Genomic DNA, 20,287 nt, shown 5'->3' on the forward strand with positions numbered 1-20,287 from the left:
CGGGGGTCGTGCCCCGCCGCGCCGGCACCGCCCGGAGGCGCCGCCGAGGAAGGGGAGCGGCGGTGGCCGCAGGAGCGCTCCCCGAGCGCCGGCCGGGCCGTTTGACCGCGGCCGCCGCTGTGGCTCCGGCTCCGCAGAGCCCCGCAAGGAGATGAATGACCCGGAGAGCGGCTGTGGCCCGGCTGTGGCCCGGGCAACGCAGGACCCGCCGGGACGGGCAGGTGTAAAGGCCCAGGGAAGGTGCACAGCTCCGCTGGGGCCAGGCCTCAGGAACACACCGGGGACCACGCACGTCAGAGGAAAAACAGTGCTTACAACCCCAACCTGTGCCTCCTTCATGGATCACAAAACTTGAATCTCCAGGAAACACCTTCAGTGATACTCGTGGGGCACTTCGTTGATAAAAAGTCACTACATCTCATTTAGCAGTTACACAAGAGGGAGATCAGGGTGGGAGCCCAGGGGTGGTCCATGCCTCACGAGGACGGGGATGTAAACGCTGTCTCATGGTTCCTTGCTGTGGATGTGCTTGGAGGACCCCAGAGATGCACTTGTGGAAGCTGCTCGATGGGTCTTTCCAGTTCTGTTTAAGTGATGATGACCGCACGCTTCCAGAGAGCAATCCTCCAGCATGCTTTGTCCTTTAGTGTCCCCCATCTCCAGGGCTTCCTGTGGCAAATGGCCCTGTCAGGGAGCCCTGGCCCCTCAGGGACACCCCAGGCCCCTCAGGGACCCCTGGCTGGGCAGCAGGGCAGCGCTTCCCTCACGGTGTTTGGTGATGAGCTGCCAGTGCCACTGGCAGGATGCTCAGGGACATTTACCACAAGATCTCACCATTTGATCAGGTCCTGTGGATTGTCAACCCACTCACGCCAGTGCCTGTGCCTGGATCTGCAGCTGTGGAGCAGTGCTTGTGGAAGCCTCGTGCTCAGTTGCTGGGAGCAGCCTCCTCACCCTGGTGGTTGGCTCCGTGCTGGGTTTCAATCACACTTTTGAGCTCAGGAAGCAAAGTGTTATCAAGTGCTTCTGAAGTGGTGGTGGCCCTCGAGCTGAGAACCAGAGCACTTCACCAGGCCTTTGTTCCATTGCTCAGAGCTGTCTGGCTCTTCTCAAAGGACTAGCAGCTTGCAGATGCTATTTGTTCAATTAAAAGAGTAACCTTGTCTCTGGCTTCAGAGAAATGTATGCAAAAACTGCTTTCTGCCTTCCTCCCAGCAGTGCATCCAGGTGTTCTGTCGCCACAAAAAGCAGAAAGGTCAGGGTTTTGAGTCAAGGCCTGGGGTTTGGGTCAAGACCTGGGGTTTGGTTTAAGGCCTGGTGTTTGGGGTTAAGGTCTGGGGAGAGCTCCCCTTGTTATTGAGGGTCTGCCCTGGAGCAGTGCCCCTGCCAGCTTCTGCTGCTCCATTTAGTGCTTGCAGTGACAACTGCCTGGCTGAGTCTCTTCAAGCAGCTGCACTTCCCTGAGGGAGCAGTGAAACACTTGTCAGGAGACACCTCCATTGCTGAGTACATAAATTTCTGTCCCCAGAGTGACCAGCACACATCCTGCAGCCCTGCCAGGCTCTGCAGGCAGCACATCACCCGTCCCTGGAGCTGGTCAGTGTGTGAGCAAAGGCAGCCCTGCATCAGTACCCTAAGCCAGGCACATTAGTGCCTGACATTCAGTACTTTGAGATTTTCAAAGGCAATAAAAAAAGCCTGACAGGCACTGGAATATCAGGTGGTTCACACTCTCCAGGTGTTTGTGAGTGATTAGTCATGACACTCCTGACAGCAGCAGTTGTACAGTTGCTGCTCTGTGGACAAAGACAACAAATCACAGAAGGTTGAAGTGGCTTTGTCTTAATCTGGGGCTGATTTGCCTGTAAAACTGGACTGGCCCTATGTCCTGCCCTCCTTTCTCTCCTCCACCTATGCCCTGCCTATTAAGCAATGCTGCTTCTTGGAAAAGTTTTGCAGCCCTGAGACGAATGGCAAACTCTTTTTCACTTGATGCAGGTCAGCCATGGGGTGTTTAGCTACAGGGGATTGTAGATATAAACACGTTTACGTGGATTCAAAAAGGAATGTTGATAGGAAAAAAATTGCATCAGTATTGGTAAAGGACTGACCCGTGTGTGGGAAGGGGGAGATTTGTGTCAGGCTGTGGGAAGGGGGAGGTTTGTGTCAGGCTGTGGGAAGGGAGAGGTTTGTGTCAGGCTGTGGGAAGGGAGAGGTTTGTGTGGGGCTGTGTCGTGCCACAGGTGCAGGGTGGGCTCAGTGCTGAGGAGGGCACAGAGCTGCTTGGACAAGCTCTGATTATAAAGAAACTCTGAGTTTCCAGTTGGTTGAGGCTGTTGACAGACATAACAGCTTCAATGCTTAACAAAGCTGCTGTGAATTAGGCTTCAGAGAAGCACCAGTTTTCACCAATGCTAGATGGAGCTCTGGTACTCACAAACACCACACTCCTGTAGGCTTTCAGACAAGTGTTTATACTTCCGAAGGTGTTCGCGTCTCAGGATCCACCGTGGCTGTCAGATGTCCAACACAGCTTACAGGGGCCTTTTCCAGGTTTGCTGAGGCAGTAAGGCCAGGTGACAGGATGGGTGGGTCAAGGTGAGTGTCATGGCTACAGAGTTCCATTCTTGTCCTGTTCTCTTCTCTCTCTTCTTCCATTTCATCACAACCTACAAATGTGATTTATTTACAGTCAAAATACTTACCATATCATGGTCTCTGCAGGGCTCACAAAAATGGGTGCAGTATCTACAGATGTAAATTCAGTGCAGCCATGGGCTTGCCCACTAGGGATGAGTCGGGAGAGTCAGATAATGCCCAAGCTGCCATCCCGTGTGCTGGAACACCAGCTGGCACTGCAGGGGCAGGCAGGAAGATGTGGTTTGACAGCAGTTCGAATAGAGACGCCAAGGGTTTGCAGTTTCTCAGCCTTTGCGCTGGCACAGTTGCCACATAAACCACCCATGGGATGGTGAATCCTTTCAAGATGTCGACGTTGTGAAAAGGCCAGCGCTGAGAGCACAGGGATGTCTTCCCTCGCACACCCTGAGGAGCGGTAACAGCCAGAGGTCCAGCCGAGGGGACGGCAATGCCACACAAAGCCTCTGCTGCCGAGGGACACACTGCCTGCTCACTGGCATATTGTGCAGTGCCCCCCTCACCTGCTGCTTCCCCGAAACCGCTCAGCTCCTGTGGAATTGATCCTGCAGCCTGTGAAGCTCCTGCTTTTGAAACATACGCTGAAGGCAAATATTCCTTGCTGGTGTCAATAATCAATAGCAGGTGTTTGACGAAGGATGCGTGGAGGCCAGTCATGCCTGGACTCGGGCACCTGTGCCCCTGTGCCATGGTGCAGCATGTTCCCAGGAACCCCTCATCAACCCAGCTGGGGGGGCTCATCCCCAGCCAGCCTTGAGCCTGTCTCTGCCAGCCCTTGGCCGGACACACGTATGTGTGTACCCGTGCACATGTTCCTGAGTATCCCCACACACTCACCCCTTCAAACACCCCCTTCCCCTGGGCCTGGGGGGCTGCTTGTGTGTCACCCCCAGCTGGTGACACCAGGAGGGAGCTAAACGAGGGAGCACTGATGAGGAACTCATTAATTCTGGTGCCTGTCAGCCTCACAGGATGACAAAACACTGCATCCCTCTGGAGCAGCGGGATGCAGCGGCGGGACTGGGAAGGAGCAGTCTGACAATCCCGCACCCCTCCTGCCGCCAGCCTCCCATCCTACACCCCTGTGTCCTGACATACAGCTTGCATCCAGCCCCATCTTCCCCTGGCAGATGACTCAGGAGGGGTGGGAAGGTTGCAGGGTGGATGAAGTCCGCTGAACATGTGGGTTCTCAGCTGAGTTTGTGCAGGCAATGTATCCACCACAGCTGCAGCCTTGCAGCAGAGGCTCTCTGGTGTTTGAAGGGTCACACAGAGCAGGGATGCTGCCCTCCTTTCCAGCCCCGCACAGCCAGAGGTGCCTCAGCACAGCTGGAGTATGACTGTGTGCCCGCATGCAAGCGTGTACTGGTGCATGGGGTGGCACGTTCACAGGGCACCAGCACGTGTTGCTCCAACTGCCTGGACACCGGCAGAGGCTCTGGTGGCGTCTGGCAGCGTTCCTAATGAATTCAGTGATGCCCTTCACATCAAACAGCCACAGGAGAAGGCATTTTTCAGCCCCATCTTTATTCAAAGCGCCGAATACGCCACTCCCATGCCTCACACTTGCAAACATCTTGTTCACAGCTGCAGCTTCAAAAGGACCAAGAGAGAAGGAGTGGGAGGCTGTGAGGGAGGCAAGGGAGTGTGTTGGGACTGCCTGTGGTCACCATCCCCCGTCAAGGAGGAGTTAAGACCCCTGGACACCACCGCAGCTCTGCTCCTCTGGGGTGCCCACAGCCAGCCACGCTGGACCTGCCTGTCCCCAGCCACCCTGCAGAGCCTTGGGCAGGGTCTGAGGCTGGAGGCCAAGCAGAGGAGCAGGAGGTGGATGGAGGGCAAGGGAGTTCTATCCTACTCAGAGCTGCCTCTGCCCCCTCCTCTTCCTCCCTGCTCCACTTTCAGCCCATGCCATCCATCTTGCAAGGCTGAAACCCAATTACTGTCCCAGGGAGGGGGTGGTGCAGCAGCAGAGATGATGTCCATTAGCCTCAGGGATGGAGATGGAGCGATAGGAGCTCTAATGGCCTCTCCAGGAGCCCTGATGGCAGCCTGGCTGCCCCAGCTGCACGGGTGGACCCCAGAGCAGTTCAGTCCTGGTTTGCAGCCCTTGGCAGGGATCGCGGTGCAGATTTGGAGCCATGGGCATGCACACGTGTGTCTGTGTATGCTTGCACGACTTAAAGCCACTCCAACACCCACAGGAGCTGCCCCAGTCATCTTGACTGTAAAGCAGCCCAGAGCTGTTTCCTTCCCACCTTCACTTGTCCCACTGGAAGGAGGATATTTGGAGGTGGAACCTGCTGAGCTCTGAAGTTTAATTAACCCTGTCTCCCCCCTGCACAGCCTTCCCTTCCTCTGCTCAAATGCCAGAAATGATCCTCTGCAATTACTAATCTGCAGAAGGAAAAAAAAAGATTCCACATTTAATTGCAGAACGTAAAGATATTACAGGGTCATTAAAACACCATGAATATGGAAATGAAATCTACAGGCATCCATGCAGATAATGGCAGGGAAAAGGGAGCCACAGGTGAAGCTGAAAGGTGGAAAGGTCACTTCCATCTGGATACATCATTAACCCCCTGCTCCAGACAATCTTCAAGGAACAGTGAGGGGGGTCTCCAGGGTCTCGGGTGTTCTGGCCTCACCCTGCGAGACCAGCAGCAGGGGGGAGGGTGGTGCTGTCGGGGCAGAGGCCGAGCAGGGAGGGCTGACCCCTGCTTCAGGCTCTGGGGATCGGCCTCTGCAAAGATGCCTCGAGTCTCTGCCAAGCCTGGTCTGTGGCTTGGGCACCCACAGGACCCAACAGCACAGGGAGGGATGCCAGGATGGTTTAGCTCTTCAGGGCTTCTTCCCACCCCAGGGCGGCTGTGGGGCCACGATCAGCCCCCTGTGTGCCTGGGGCTCGTTACCGGGCGGATCCCAACACCTCGTCTCTCCTCGGCTCGGCTCCCTCCCGCTGCGCACTCTGACGGCTTGACACTGACGGGAGCTGCTAAACGGAAAAAATTAATAGGGGCCTCGCTAATTGGAGCTGAGACACCAGGAAAGGGAGACAGAGCTGCATGGGGCACTCCTGCCCAGAGGGCAGGGTGGCTCTGACAGCCCGCGGCTGCAGCTGGGGGAGGGAGTGCAGTGGCGGGTGGTGGTGGAGTCAGTGGCCAGGGTGGCAGGAGCCATGGCCATCTGGACTTGTGGGCTGTTGGTTATGCCCAGGGTGCTGCCGTGCTGCTGTGCCTCTGTCCTTGCAGCCTTTAGGACATCCCCAAGGAGCTGCAGCCCCTGGCATTTGGGCCCTGTCAGCTGCTGTTGCCTGATGCGAGGGCACGGCGAGGAGGACATGGTGCTGCTGGGACACCTCCTGACCCTCGGGACCCCCAGCATAGCACTGCAGCACTCTCCTTGCTGGGCTGCCAGAGCTCCCCTGCTCTCCCAGCAGCAGCTTTTGCTTCTAGGGAGAATGTGAGGAGAAGAAAAGCAGATTAGAGTTATCACTGCATCTCCACTCTGAGCTGAGAGCTAAATGTCAGATCGCATCTGACACAGCTCTGAAGGGGAGATGAGGAGTCCTGGCAACCCCCTCGCTGCAGGGGGCACCTATGGGGGTGCAGGCAGCGGGGCTGGAGGCTGGGCACCAGCCTTCCCCCAGGAGCAGGTTGGGGAGATGGCCAGCTTGGGGTCCAGCTGCCTCATCTAGCTGGCAGAATCCCAATCACAGCCCTAGAAACTTTCGTCCTCTGGTTCCCATGGAAACAAGGAATTTTCTTCTCTCCAAAGTTGAGCCATGTGCCTGCACCCTCTGCCCGAGCCAAGCCCCTACACCAGAGCCCCAGGGGAGGACGGGTTGGTGGGAGCTGCTGGTCCAGCTGGTGCGGTGCCTTTGGCTGTGTCTGCGGAGCAAGAGCCCGGCTGAGGAACTGGGGCCAGCACAGACCCCCTGCACGTGGCAGTGCCAGACTAGGTTGGCCTGATGGGTGGAGAGGGGCCAAGGAGGAGCATCATTGCCTGCTCAGCACACCCTGTCATCCTCCACACCTCGACGAGGGAAAATGAGCAGGCTCCAGGGAAAATAACCCAGCAGAGTGACCAGAGGGAACTTGCTCCAGCCCCAGCTGTTGTGCAGTGTGAGTCCCTGTGACTGCTGGCCACACAGCAGGAGCCAGCTCCACTTTTGGCTCCAGCTGGGAATGACACCTTGGAGAGTGATTTCATCAGCAATCAGAAGGTTTCAGCGCTCTGTTCATCTCTGGCAGGAAGATGACGGCCTGACGCCCACTCTGATGAAAGGAAAAGCTTTCTCTGTCCACCAGCCCTCAGAAGTGCCCCAGCAGCAGCTGTCAGGGCTGTGTCCCTTGTGCAGGTGTGGGGCCACTTGCCCTGCAGGTAGTGGTCTCTGTCAGCAGAAGCCAGGTCTGCCCTGACCTCCTGTGGGCTGCCAGGAATGGGCACTGAGCACCAGCCTTGTGGCCACTGAAATCCCAGGGACTGAGCTCCAGGAGCTTTTCCATGGGGTAAATGTGGAGAAGTCAGGTTTAGACAACAATGACTAAAACTAAGCTTCAGCAAAAATTAACTCCAAAGAGGAGAATGTTCCAGGCACTGCCATTCGCTGTTAGTAAAAATAAACCTGCAGGTTAAACACAGCCTTCTGCTCCTTGGTGCTCATGTGCTAGATCTGAGAGCTTCCTCCTGCTGAAATGTTTTAAAAGTATAAAATCACCGATGTCCAGTTCTGCCCTGCCCTGTTGTGCATCACCCTTGGGGCTGGGGTGGGGTCCCCATGGTACTCAGGGCTGCATCAGGGCCAGCGTCACCTCATTAGTGCTGAGCCTGGGGTCCGGTGAGCACTCGTTTCACATCCAGGAGCTGCAGGGAGCTGGAAGCATCAGGTGGTGTTTGAGGCTCACTGGAGACCTGGCAGGGCCTGTCCCTGTACCACCAGCACTGGTGTGACTCTCAGCCACACAGCTTTTCTCCCAGGGCCAGCTCCTTCCCTCTGCCTGCCACTTGCGCCGGGGTTTTAATTAGTGCTCCTCTGTATATTCAGCAAGCAGGAGCCCGGAATGGAAATGTACAGGTGTCCCCTTGATCCAGTTTCCATGGTTGCCACATCGAGGTGGGGGCTACAGTATTTTTTTATATTTAATAATTTTATTACAGTAGCTTCAATCCATTGGCAAAGAAGAGAAGGGGGAGAGCATGGGGGAATAAAAAACTCTGGATGAAAAGGCCATGTTCCTGTGGCTGGGCTTATTTGCTGTAATTCTTTTTCTCTTATTAGCAAGTGCTGTTTTCCAAGATGCTCAAAGTCCAAGAGCTCGCTAACGAGATCCCAGCTCTCGCTGACGTGGGGGGGAACAGCCCAGGCAGCCACGCTGGAGCCGCACAAATGCCCGTGGGGCCACGCCAGAGGCTGAGGGAGAGGAGCAGGATGTCACCATTGGATTATTTAGCTGTGACTCTGTCTGTGCAAGATCCTCTCTGTTTACCCGGGGAGGGGTTTGGGGGCGGGGGTACAGCTTTTTTGCAACGGGCAATAAAAATAACACAGAAACAGCACGGGCCCAGGAAAAATCTTCTCTCCTCGTGCTGCTCTGTGTGGCTCAGCTTGCCAAGTGCGTGGAAGAAATCCCCTCTCCTCGTCGCGCTGGCAACGTCCCGCACTGTGGCAGGCAAACACACACGCCGAGCCACGGACCTATTAGTCACCAGTAAATGTTCTTTTCTCTCCTGTTTTGTTTCCCTTAAGCTTGATGTTTTCCTCTCCTGCTGCCCCAGCCTCATCAGGCTGCAATTAAAGCCAGGAATCAAAGCTGCATGGTGCAATTAAAACGCAGGACGTGGGATGCCCCGAGGAAACAGGCAGACGGCGCTGGGCTCTGCTCATGCGCCCACATGGCCTTGTCCTCTGCCCCGAAGAGCAGTGACAGTGCAGGGAGGCAGGACAGGCACAGGCTGAGCCCGGCCGAGCTCTGCCATAAAGGTCTTTCTGTTGTTCGTGGCATCGCCAGATCCGGCACCTGGAGGATGGGCTGAGATGCATCCGCTCTTGAAAGAAGATGAATTTTCCAGGCTGTGAGGATCATTAAACATACAGAGCAGCTCTGAGAGGTGGAAGAGACCAGTTCTGCTCACAGTGCCTCTACACTGAGATTAAATCTCCCTCCTCCCTTGGGAGGGCTGTGCCTGTCCCTGCACAGGACCCTCCAGCCCCCACGGTCAGGGGGACATGCTAACACCTGCTCGCTGCACCCTTTCCCACAGTTTTCCTTTGGGACAGTCCTGAGGACGTGACTCTGACCCCTAGAACCTGGAGCCGCCATGCTGGGTCATGTCCCTGTGGCAGAGAAGAACTTGGGGCACAGTTTGGCCATTGGTGTTCTGCTCCCGGCCAGACAAGTGTGGTGCTGGGGGCCACATCCAGCTCTGGTGCAGGCAGACACCAGCCAAGGCCACGGGACACGGGCTCGGGGCACTGCCCGGGCAGGCGCATTGTTGGTGCCCGGTGAGGTGTGACAGCACAGTGCCCAGGCACAGCATGGCAGAGCTGGGCACTGCCATGGAAGGATCACACCACCAGTGGGCTGAACACCTTGGCAGACAGAACCAGCCAGCCCCACCAGCACCCAAGCTACTGGCACAGCAGCTGCAGCCAGCCATGCTCCAGACCAGCACTGGAGCTGGGGCCCGTGTGGGAAGTAGTGGGGGGTGGGAGTTGCCCACAGAACAGGGCTGAGCCCACCAGAGGACAGGGACCCACTGTGCTCATCTGCCTCAGGGGTGCCAGAAACTGGCACCCCCCCCCCCAGCCCATCTTCCCACTGCTGGGACTGGCCGGACAACCACCCCACGCAGAGGCAGCCCCAGCTTTGGAAATAGATAGTAACAAGTGAGCGCAGGCAGCAGAAGTAGCAAAGCATATGGTAGGTGTTGGAGTTTATTCCTGTCGGTGAGTGTCAGCAGCGACAGACGGCTGGGGGTGGCGAAGTGAGAGATTTTGGTAGGCACCTGTGCAACACCGCCCCACGGATGCTACAGCTGCAGCGAGAGTGGGGACCTCACCACCCCCGCCGTGTGCCATCAGCAGGGCACCTGCCTGTGCAGGGCCCAGCGCTGCAACACTCTCTTGGTGCTGGCAACTGCAGCTCAGGGCTGTATGAGCCACCTGCCTACGCCCCAGGGACGACTGGCATGAGCGGTGACCAAGGCTGAGGCACTCCCAACCTCCCCACACTGGGCAAAACCACAACATATTTGGCTACTCACAGATGAGCAGAGCCCTGTGAGCCCCACCTGTCACCGCTGAAGATCACTGGCCTGATCTGGAAGAGGATCTGGGAGAGTGAACTGCTCCACAGCCATGGCTGGCCCAGGGGTCTGCCTGCACAGGCAGTGACCCCACTGCTACCCAGGAGCAGTGCCCTCGAGTGCTGCCCGCTGAGCCCAGCCTGGCCCTGTGGCACCTGGGGGCTTTCGTTGAATTGGCCCGGGCACCAGACCCGCTCCCCTCACCTGACGCCTCTGCCAGGAGATGAAGTGGGCAGGCAGCCAGTGGGGTGGGAGAGAACAGATTGTCCGCCAAAACGTGCGTCAACTCCCAAGCGGCAGCTCAGAGCAGGATCTCTGGCGAGTTTATACCCCATTTTCCTGAGCCTGCAGGGAGGGTTTGGGGCTGTTTAAGGACTCTTTGCCAGCATCCTCTTCAGGTTCCTTGACTCCTCTGGCAGCACCATGGTGACTGGGGATCGGGAGAGGTGAGCTTCCCCTCCAGCAGAGGCTGGCAGCAGGACTGTACTGCTGGTGAAGCTCCCAACAGCTGCTGGTGCTCAGTGGCTTGGGCACCAGCCATGGCCTCAGTCCCCTTGAGCATCCCACCCTGCCTGGACTGGGCAATGGATGGCCCTGGAAAGTGCTGGAGTTCGCATGTGTCCTCCCCAAAACACTCGCTGAGCAGCTCACCTGCAGCTCCTGCCCTGGGTAATTGCAGTGTTCTCACCTCACACCGGTGCACTTGATAAGATTAGCGATTACAGAAACCTCATACGACAATTGGACTGAGTTGGGAGCTGTGTGAGGGAAATTGGACAGAGCTGCAAATGGGAATTAATTATAGCCTGGCAGTGAGAGATTGGAGGGTTTGAATCTATATTTTTATGCTTTTCTCAGTGCGGCCTCTGGCTCTGTCGAGGGTGTGAAGGGTGCTGAGGGCTTCACCACAGTGAACATACTCTCACTGCTGTCTGGGCTGTTACAGGGCTTGGACAGGGGATGTCACAGGATGGGACCTGGACTGGGATCCTGGTGCTGCCCTGTCACAGGTGAGCGTGGCTGCAGCATTGCTGGAGCTCCCTGCCCTCCCTGATCTCTGCCTGGCAGCTGCTGTTATCTTCATTGCCATGGCAATGCCAGCCCAGCTCCCATGCCGTGTCCGTATGTGCCTCTGTGGGCAGGCTGGCCACAATGGCAGATGTGGTCCCACGCCGGGCTGGAGCCCTGCTCACACCACAGCCCACCAAGTCGAATGGCCCCGATGCAGGCAGGATGTTAGGACAGACCCAAAGGGCTGTGGGGATGGAGATGGAGACACGTCCTCTCACCTGGGGCTTTGGAGTCTGGGTGGGAAGCAAGGGGAGAAGAGGAGCTCTGCACCCAGAGCATCTCCCAGCCCTGCTCCATGCCAGGTCCAGCTGCAGTAGGACCCCTGTGCAGCACAGACACCCTGAGCTCAGCCAGAGGCCCCCTGCACAGGTGCCAGTCCATGGCCCCAAATGCTGTATTGATTGGTGTCCGGCTGCACTGATATTAAATTGTTTGCCAGCAGCTGCTGGCGTTTAACAAATCCTCCTGTCTGCTTGTTTATGCCATTTTTTTCCCCTCCCACCTGGGCCTGCTTGACGCTTTGGGAATTTTGCAAACATTTTAAAGGCAGCATTTCAAACTGCAGCAGGTAGCTAGTGAGGAGCAGGTCACTGTAAAGGGGGAGGAGAGGAGAGGAGAGGAGAGGCAAGGCAGAAGAGATCCTTCACCCTGCAAAGCAGCCTTTGCCCTCGCCCTCATCCATCCTTGCAACCACACACTCATTGAACTCCCCTGGCACAGTTCTACATGCTCTGTATGCCCACCCTGGCCACAGGTCTGAGCCAGGGCTGGCTCCAGGGGCTTGAATTAACGAGAGGGTGTGTCTGAGGTGACACTTCCTGTCCACTTGCTGCTTTTTCCTGGCTATGGAGGCAAGGTCTGGGCCCAGGTCCTGGTTGGATTGCTAGCCTCAAAGCATGAGAGCGAAGTGCAAATGGAAAAGCAGAACAGAGGGAGGGTGTGCCCTGGGGCTGACAGTGCCTGCCCTGGGTTACATCCCGGCGGCTGCTGCCACGGCACAGGCTTTCAGCAAAGCACCAAATGCATTCGGGCTGACAAGGAGCTGCAGGTCATCTCTGCTCCCGGCAGACCCCTGGGAACCCAGCCCGGGGGTTTCCATGTCCCCTGGAGGAGCATGGACTGCAGGGTGCCAGGATACAGGGGCCCAGAGAGAGCACAGGGGATTTGCTCTCCATTGATGTGACTCTCTCTCGCCTGATGTGACTGTAAGAGATTGTGGGATTCAATTAAGTTCTGTTTTCCTCCCAGTAACAGTGGGAGTCTCTCCTCTCCGCTTTAAAGCAGACACGCTGCCATGGAAGACAAATGCTCGCAATAAAGCGCTGAAGTGCGGTGCCGGGGGAGGCCGATGCTTCCTGCAGCCGGCACTGCCCGGGGCGCGCCCGCCGCTTCCCTGCGCCCGCCCCGCGCCTCTGCACACCCGGTCCCGCACCAGCGCGTCCCGCCGGCCCGGTCCAGGTGCCCAGAACCAGGTGGCGGAGTCGCCGCGGGCTCCCGGCTTGCTCCGGCGCAGGACCCGCATCACCACCCCCTTCCCCCCGTGGAGGCCCCGCGCCCCGCGTGGGCCCCCTCCCGCCGCCGGCCGAACGTTGCCAGGCAACGGGAAGATGCTTTTCTGACTGAAACAGTAAATCGGCAGCCGGGTCGTGGGTGGGGGGAGGGAAATGGCTCGCCTGGGGCTGCCCGGAGGAGCACGCGAGGCTCCCCCCCACCCCCAACACACCCAAAAATCCGGAGAGGAGAAGTAGCTGTTGCAGCCCTGCTCAGCCAAAAGCTGCTCCAGCCACTACCAAAGACCCCCGAGCATCGGTCAAAGACAGCACTTGGCCCCAGGCCCCCCTGCCTGGCTGGGGGACACAGCAGGGACGGGGTGTCCCTCAGCACGGTCAGCCTTGCTGGCCTCCTCACTGTGGAACCCTCCCGGGGAGCCTTGGCCCTGCCTCACGCCCCAGATGAGATTGAGCCTCTAATTTGCCCTCTCCCTGCCTCGCCAGCCATCACGCCATGGTTAAATGAGCTCCAGGCAATTTTCTCAGAAGTTGACTCCTCTGCGCTGTGGGAACACAGGACTAAAAATAGCCAAAGCCTGTGTGTGCCTTTCCAGGTGAGCCTCACTCCAGAGATAAAGGCAAAGGGGGCAGTGGTTGCCACCGGCTCCTCCACATCCGGCCATCCCCCCCATCTCCCCTGCTCTGTCTCAATTTCTTGCACGGATTTGGCCACCCAAACGTGCACTGCAGCTGCAGCAGCCTGGGAACCTCTGGCCAGAGGAATCCCAGGGCTCAGACATCCCTTGGTGTCAGCAGCGACAGACAGAGCTGCTCTTGGGCTCAGGCTCTCACCTGGCAGCCTCCAATGGTTGTGCTTTGCCTGGGCATGCCCTGACCCAAGGGGCTCTGTTGTGGAATGGGGACATATCCCTGCTCCCCCCCACCAGTTTACAGCTCAGAGGCTCCTCTCAGCATGACCCAACCCTCCCAAGTCCAGTAAAGCAGCCACATTTCCTTCCCACAGTGACTCAATTATAAATTCAGAGTTAAATCTTCCCCCACAAGACACCCCTCTCCACCCCTCTGGCTGCTTCCAGCACTTTGAATGTTGAACACTTTCCAGGGATTTTTGTGTGCTTGGGCTGACCCCATCCACTCTCGTTCAGACTAACTCAATCAGCCTCATTTCATTACTAACTGCTGCAGCTTTGCACCTCTAGAAAAAGCACTACTTAAATTATTGACACCTGCCAAGCTGCTTTCTCCACCTCTGTGGGGGCCAGAGGAGAGAGAGTAGATCTGTTCCCACCCAGCCTCGATAGCTACCAAAAATGTCAAATTATCAGAATGGTGGAAATTAGAAAAGTGGCATTTAGGTAGTAGACAAACATTCCTGTTTTCTCCAGTAGCATCTGGCTAAAAGCAGAATTGGAAGTGACAGATGGGGAGAAAAGAGAGTAACCTGAATGCTGACAGCCGGGCTGGGGGTACCCTGGGAGTGGCTCACGTGACACCTGTCGCTCACGGCTGACCTGTCCTGCACGTTGTGTTTCATGCCCAAATGCTGCAGGCAGGAGTTGCTGGGTTTGAGGGGAAAAGGGCTGGGAAGCTCAGAGAGCAGCAGGAGCTGCTGCTGCACTGCCACGGGCTCTGAGCTCGGCTGTGTGCCAAAGAGCCCTCTGAGGGTCTCCTGGAGCTCAAAGCCCCCTCCGAGGGCAGAGCTCCAGCCCACACTGCTGACAGGGAGCACAAAACCATCGTCATCTTCTTCATCAGTAGCAGTGCTGAGAGGGATTGCAGGGACCAGACTGGGAAAGCAGGTGAGGAGGAGTAAGGATACCCACAGATCGTGGGCTTGTGGGCCCTCCCTCACCAGAGCCCCGAGGGGACTGCCCTGGCTCAGGACAGCCCTGAGTCTGCCTCCAAGCAGGAACAGCACCTTTCTCCATGTGCCTACTTCTCCCCAGGAGATTCACTCACACCTCACTCCATGGCTGGTCAGCAGCACCAGAGAAGAACTTCAAAAACACCTTGTGCCCCTGCAAAGCTGTTTGGAAAGGGAAGCAGCACCCAGAAGAGCAGTGCTGCCCCGTGTCTGGACATTGCTGAGGTCCCAGGTCTGCTCCCCTCCTCCACCGCACAGGGACCCAGCAGGGGTGACAATGAGGAATGCCTCGGGAAAAGCAGAAGCCAGGGCCACACCTGTATCTGTTTTAGAAATTACTTTATTGCACTAAAAAGAGGAAATCATCTGTAAAGAAACATTCCATTCAGGTATTAATATATTTTTCACTCCAAAAATGCATCATTAAATCCAGACACAAAAATATCAAAGCAGGAACAATAGAAAATAGCTCCAGCAGAGGAGAGACCCATCCAGGCAACAGCCCTGGCTCCCACACTGCCAGCCTAGCACAGAGCAGGGCTCACAGCACCACATCCCAGGGCTCATTGCATGGCCACGCACCTGACCTGGGATAAGATGGGTGGGGCAGGACAACAGCCCCCAGGTCCTTGAGTGTCCCTCCAGGGCCAGCCCCAACCCAAGGAGCATCCCAGGGCTCTGCTCTCAGTATCCCCCTTTCCCAAACCCAAAGGCACACGACTCTTCTGTGGGGGATGCGTCACCCCTCAAACCTCTGAGAGCACCAAAATTTTTGCCCAGCTCTTGTTCCCCCTCCCCTCGCAGCCTGCTGGGTCCACCCCCCCCAGCATCATCCAGGTCCCCCCAGCCCCTCACAGGCACAGCACCCCAGGGAGCACAAGCTACTGGTGGGGCGTGCAGGGGTCTGTCAGGCAGCAGCCAGCTGGGCAGGGTCCCCTTCCTGCCCCAGATCTGCTCAGGGGCAGGATGTTCACCCTGCACCCAGGGTTGTGGCCTATGTCCCTGTCCCACCTTCCGCAGAGTCCCCATCTGCCCCCAGGATGAGCCTGGGTACCTGGGGGCCGAGGATCATCTTGGGGAGTGTTGGGAAGGCTCAGGTGGGAAACTCCCTGTGAAGGAGGGACATGTCTGCTCCTTATGTCCTGCATGGTTTGTTTTCAGCCACAAGCTCAACAAACAGCCACGATCACCCAAAATCCCAAATTCCCCCGACATGCAAACACGGCGCGATCAGAACCATGCCTCGCATACCTGAAACGTATTTACAGACAAAAGTGAAACACTGCAAAAGATCAGCCTCAGATATAAATAGCCAACACTGAGATCTGCCATCTGCTGCAAAGGACAAGGAAGGAACATCGACTGCCAACACAGAGGTTAATACAGAGGGACACGTGTGTGCATGTGTGTCCACGCATGTTGCAACAGGCGGGGATGGGAGCGCTGCGAATCCTGCTCCCTGCACAGAAACATGCAGAGCCCGACACGATGGGTGACACCACACCAAACAACAACGCGGCGGATTTTATCTACCCACAAAAATGCCCCAGCTGGCATCTTCCCCGCTCCCACTGTCTCAGGCCAGTTAGCCAGGATGGCAGGGTAGGAGGGGAAGGGTTGGGAGTACCTCGTTCCCTCCCAAAGAGAAACTGAGAGCCAGATCAGTCCCCTTGGGGAGCCAGATCACTCTGGGCACAGGAGCCTGGTGGCCTCACAGGGCACATCCCTCCTGCCCAGTGGGTGCAGCCCCTTGCAAAACTCTAAGCCCACAGGGCAAGGGAGGGTAGAGAGTTGAGGAGCCTCAGCCTGCCCCCCTGCCCGGCCTCATCTGGGATGGTCCCAGCACTCAGGGAGGGCTATTCCTGTCACCTCAGCCTTTGTCAGCAAGGACATCTTCTGGGACACTGACTGGGACCACCTGTGTGCCCAGGGAGAGGGATGCCAGCCCTTGGCATCTTCCTCCTGCGGGCAGAGAACAGGCATAGGCAGCCTCCTGGATTTGTGCAAACCCAAAGCTCCCGAAGCTCCATGAGCAGTTTTCCACAGGGGTCAGCAGTGGTGGACAGTGCTGGGGTGGGCACGAAGGGTGGCCCAGGAGGCTGCAGGTGTCAGACCAAGCTGACTTGTGCTTCTCTGCAGCCCTGCAGGGCTGGGAGGAGTCCAGGAAAGGCTCAAAAGCCACAAACCTGACTCCTCCCCCAGGGTGACTGCCCTTGGCCCACTCTCAGCTCACCTCTGCAGTGTTTTCTTTGCAGATTCCAAGACTAGAATCTTGTCTTTTAAATTAAAGCTGAGATCAAGGCTGTCACCTGACTCCAGGAGCTGGGGCTTTGGGAGGTGGCAATAAGTGTGCTACAGAGATCTACCCACCTCCAACTTATGTGGCAGCCAGCTGGAGACCACAGGCACAGGGAGAGAAGAGGCCACCAGGTGTTTCCATCATTCCTGGTGGGGACTGGACTGGAGACTCCCCACTTCCTGCTGGGCTCCAGGAGATGCAGCCCCAGGCAGGAACTTTGGGGGGAGCTGGGGCAGAGGCTCTGGCTGCCAGCCCTTCCTGCCCTGTCACAGGAGGGCTGGTGCTGGCAGAGCCCCACAGCAGCATTGTTTCTGGGGATCCCCATGCTCTGCCACAGCCCTGTCCCTCCTCAGGGGGCCCTTCCAAACCCTCCTCCAGCGGGACTGGGGGACAGAGCCAGCCTACCCCCCTCACCCCAGCCCCACAGGTGGGTGGGCTCCCTCCAGGGCTGCCAGCAGGCACCTACAAGCAGGACAGGAGGGCGGTGAGAGGCAGCTCCTTCTCCCCCAGCAGCGTGTCCCGCTTAAGGCTGCTGCCCTTGTTGACCACCTTGAGCTTCAGAGACATCTTCCTGGCATGGCCGGGGCCCAGCCCGTCGAAGAAGAAGTCCTCATTGAAGATGGGGTTGCGGCTGTTCTTGACAATGGTGCTGCGCTGCTTCTGCAGCTTCCCAGGGTTGAGGCACAGCGAGACGCAGCAGTTGATGCTGCGCAGGTCGACGAGGGCATCGTAGAGGTCCTCGGCAGAGACGAGGCGCACGCGCAGCCGGGCGTTGGAGGGGTCATACTCGGCAGCCAGGCGCAGGCTCCCACCCCGGCTCAGCCGCAGGCTGTGCTCCCGGTCCCGGCCCGGCGGCAGGTCCAGGGGCAGCAGGGCTGTGGGCGGCTGTGCTCCGGCCGGGGTGCTCCTGGCACGGCGCTGAGCGCTGGGGCTGGTGTCGGCTGAGCTGTCGTCGGTAGACAGTGAGCTGTTGCGGGCCACCGACTGCTTCAGCTTGATGACCTTGGACTGGCTCTCCTGGCTGAAAAGCTTCAGCAGGGAGACGGAGCGGGAGAGCAGTGGGGAGCCAAAGGGCGAGGATTCGGCTGAGGAGCACGTGTCGCTCTCACCGCCGCTGAAGTAGCGGCCAGGGTGCATGAGGGCTGCGCCCAGGTCGGCAGGTCCCCGGGGGCTGCTCTCGCCGTTGAGCTTGGCTCTGCGCTGGGCGCTGGGAGAGGTGACGGGCGAGGGGCAGAGGCTGCTGTGCTCGCTGTGGAAGAGCGACTCTTTGCGCCGCGTGTGGGGGCTCTCCATCAGTGTGGCAAAGCCATAGGAGGTCTGTGCCTTGGGCACATAGGGCAGCGACATGGCCGTCTGTGCCTGCGGGTCTACGTTGGTGCCGCAACTCCCCTCGGCCGTCCAGTCCTCGGCGGTCTCGATCTGGATGATGTGCCGGCCGGCGGCCCGGGACCGGGACCGGCTGGACGGGCGGGGACTGCGCGGGGGTTTGCGCCCGGCCAGGTCCTGCTCTGAGACTGAGGAGCCCAGGGCAGCCGCTGCGGGGAGCTCGGAGCCCTCGGCCTCCGCGGGCGCCGCGCTCAGCTTGGGCGGGATGAAGAAGTCGGGGATCTTGTCGGGGGTGAGGACGTTGCTGTAGCGGGACCCCCGCGGGGATTCCTCCGGCCCCGCTCCCCGAGATCCACCGTTCTCCGCCACCCCCCGCAGCCGCTCCAGAAGCCACATCTTGCTGCCGGGTGTGGGGCTGCAAGAGACCCGAGGGGCAACGCTGTCACCGGGGGCCGGGCACCGGCAGGGGCAGGATGGAACCGGCAGCCCCGGCAGCGAGCAGAGGCAGCGAGAGAACCGGACCCGGCAGCCCAGGGGGACGGGACAAGGACGGGAAGTAACTGGCCGCGTCGAGGAACACGGAAACCCGCCAACCCGGGAAGGAGTGGGAAGAAACCGACCGCGCAGAGCGGAGGTCGGAGACCCGGGGAACGGGGACCCGGCGGCGCCGAGCGATGCGATGGGACGGGACAGACGCGAAGCGACCCGACGCCCGGATCGACCGACCGACCGACCGACCGACCGACCGACCGACCGACTGACCGACTGACCGACCGGCGCCGTCGCGAGCGGGACGCTGCCGGGAACCGCCGCACCCGGAGCGGAGCCGCCGCCGCCACCGCAGCCCGGGCGGGGCGGGCGCGGACGCGCTTTTATAGAGCGGCAGCGGCGGCGGCTCCGCTCCCGTCCGCGCCGCCGCCGTAATCCTCCGAGTGCGGCGCCCCCACATTTTCGCGCGCCGCTCCTGGCTGGACTGAGACCAGGATCGGGACCGAGCCCCGGGATGCTGATGTCCCCCGACCCCGGGACACCTGGCCGTCCGCCCACGGGAGTGTCCGGGTTGGGATGGGGCCGGAAGCGGAATCCCGACGGCGTCGCTCCGTGCTCCCCCACGGCGCCCCCGGTCCGGAGCGCGCCCGGGACCGGGGCCGAGGCCGTCGTTCTCTTCCGGGAGCGGTCGTTTCCCACTCCGAGCTCTTGGGCTCAAAACACTGAACGAAACCAGCAGCGGCTCGGGGCTGAGGGGTTGCCGAGATCATTAAGTGTCTTAATATCGCGCTGGAGGAGCGGGGGGGGCAGCGCCACATGTCACAGGCCCCTGTGTCACACAGCCCGCCGGCCCCTGGCGGAATGCGGTTGTAGCTGGGGACACTGGGGCAAGACGTCAGGAGGATCCACGGAGCATCACCGCAAGCCCCAGTGCTGAAGCGGGGATGGGAGACTCAACCAGGTGATCAGCCCCAGCCCCAATCCGGCGGGGATTTACAGCCTTGGGGACAGGGATGTACCGAGCAGGACAGTGGCACGGAAGGGTCCAGCAGCTGTTCCTTTCTGGCTGCTCCCCTGTGGATGCCGTCAGGCCGCCGGGAAGCACCATCATTCCACAGCGGTGCAGGGCTGGCGATGATGGCCAGGAAGGAGAGCCTGGAGCGGTAACGCCTTCCGCAGGGGCTGCTGAGGGAGGTCTCGGCTCCCTCTGCATTCCCACTTGGAGACGGCAAAAAGAAGCATCCAGCCGTGCCCAGCCAGATCGAGGGCTGGGATGTTTCAGGGACAGCAGCGGGAAAGGGGGATCGTGGTATCCTGGCTGGAAACTGGGCTCTGCACTGCAGGGTGCTGAGCCGGGTCCTGTTGTGGCGGGGAGGGCAGATGGAGTCCGCAGGAGGAGGATGAGGCTCACGGAAGGGGCGGCTGGTGAACAAAAGGCCGATGTTTGCTTTTCCTCCACCCTGCAAACCGGTGGGTAAACAAGGTGCAGAAATGGTTGAGCTCCCTTGAGATAACAAAGAGCGCTGGAGCTGGGCGAGCTCTGCCCGCGCGACTGGAGGCCAGTGCCTGTGGGGCACGGAGGGGAGCAGAGTGCGGGGAGCTGCCTGACTGCGGGCTGGCAGGGCTGGGGACGGAGCCGGTGGAGCCGGCAGTGTGCTACCACCTGCTGGAAGCCGGGAAGGAGAGAGTCCTTCTATGGGAAGGCGCTTGTGCCAGGACGCTCTGGAAAACCAAACTGAGGAGTGTCTGTTGCTGGCA

General features: G+C 59.0%; 1 protein-coding gene across 2 annotated transcripts; it reads right to left on the reverse strand.

The window, feature by feature from the left end:
• Positions 1 to 14,737: 14,737 nt before the first annotated feature.
• Positions 14,738 to 18,862, reverse strand: C2CD4C (C2 calcium dependent domain containing 4C). Of its 2 annotated transcripts, none has more exons than XM_032712146.1 (2): positions 18,811 to 18,862; positions 14,738 to 18,455 (listed from the first exon to the last, which is right to left on the reverse strand). In XM_032712146.1, the coding sequence occupies exon 2, from the start codon at positions 18,434 to 18,436 to the stop codon at positions 17,177 to 17,179; it is 1,260 nt and encodes a 419-aa protein (XP_032568037.1). In that variant the 5' UTR covers positions 18,437 to 18,455; positions 18,811 to 18,862; the 3' UTR covers positions 14,738 to 17,176. The 2 variants fall into 2 exon arrangements, with proteins under 2 accessions (XP_032568037.1, XP_032568036.1); XM_032712145.1 differs by having other exon boundaries at positions 18,807 to 18,827.
• Between the last annotated feature and the right edge of the window lie 1,425 nt (positions 18,863 to 20,287).

Source organism: Chiroxiphia lanceolata, chromosome 27, assembly GCF_009829145.1.
Source record: "Chiroxiphia lanceolata isolate bChiLan1 chromosome 27, bChiLan1.pri, whole genome shotgun sequence".
NCBI lineage: Eukaryota > Metazoa > Chordata > Aves > Passeriformes > Pipridae > Chiroxiphia > Chiroxiphia lanceolata.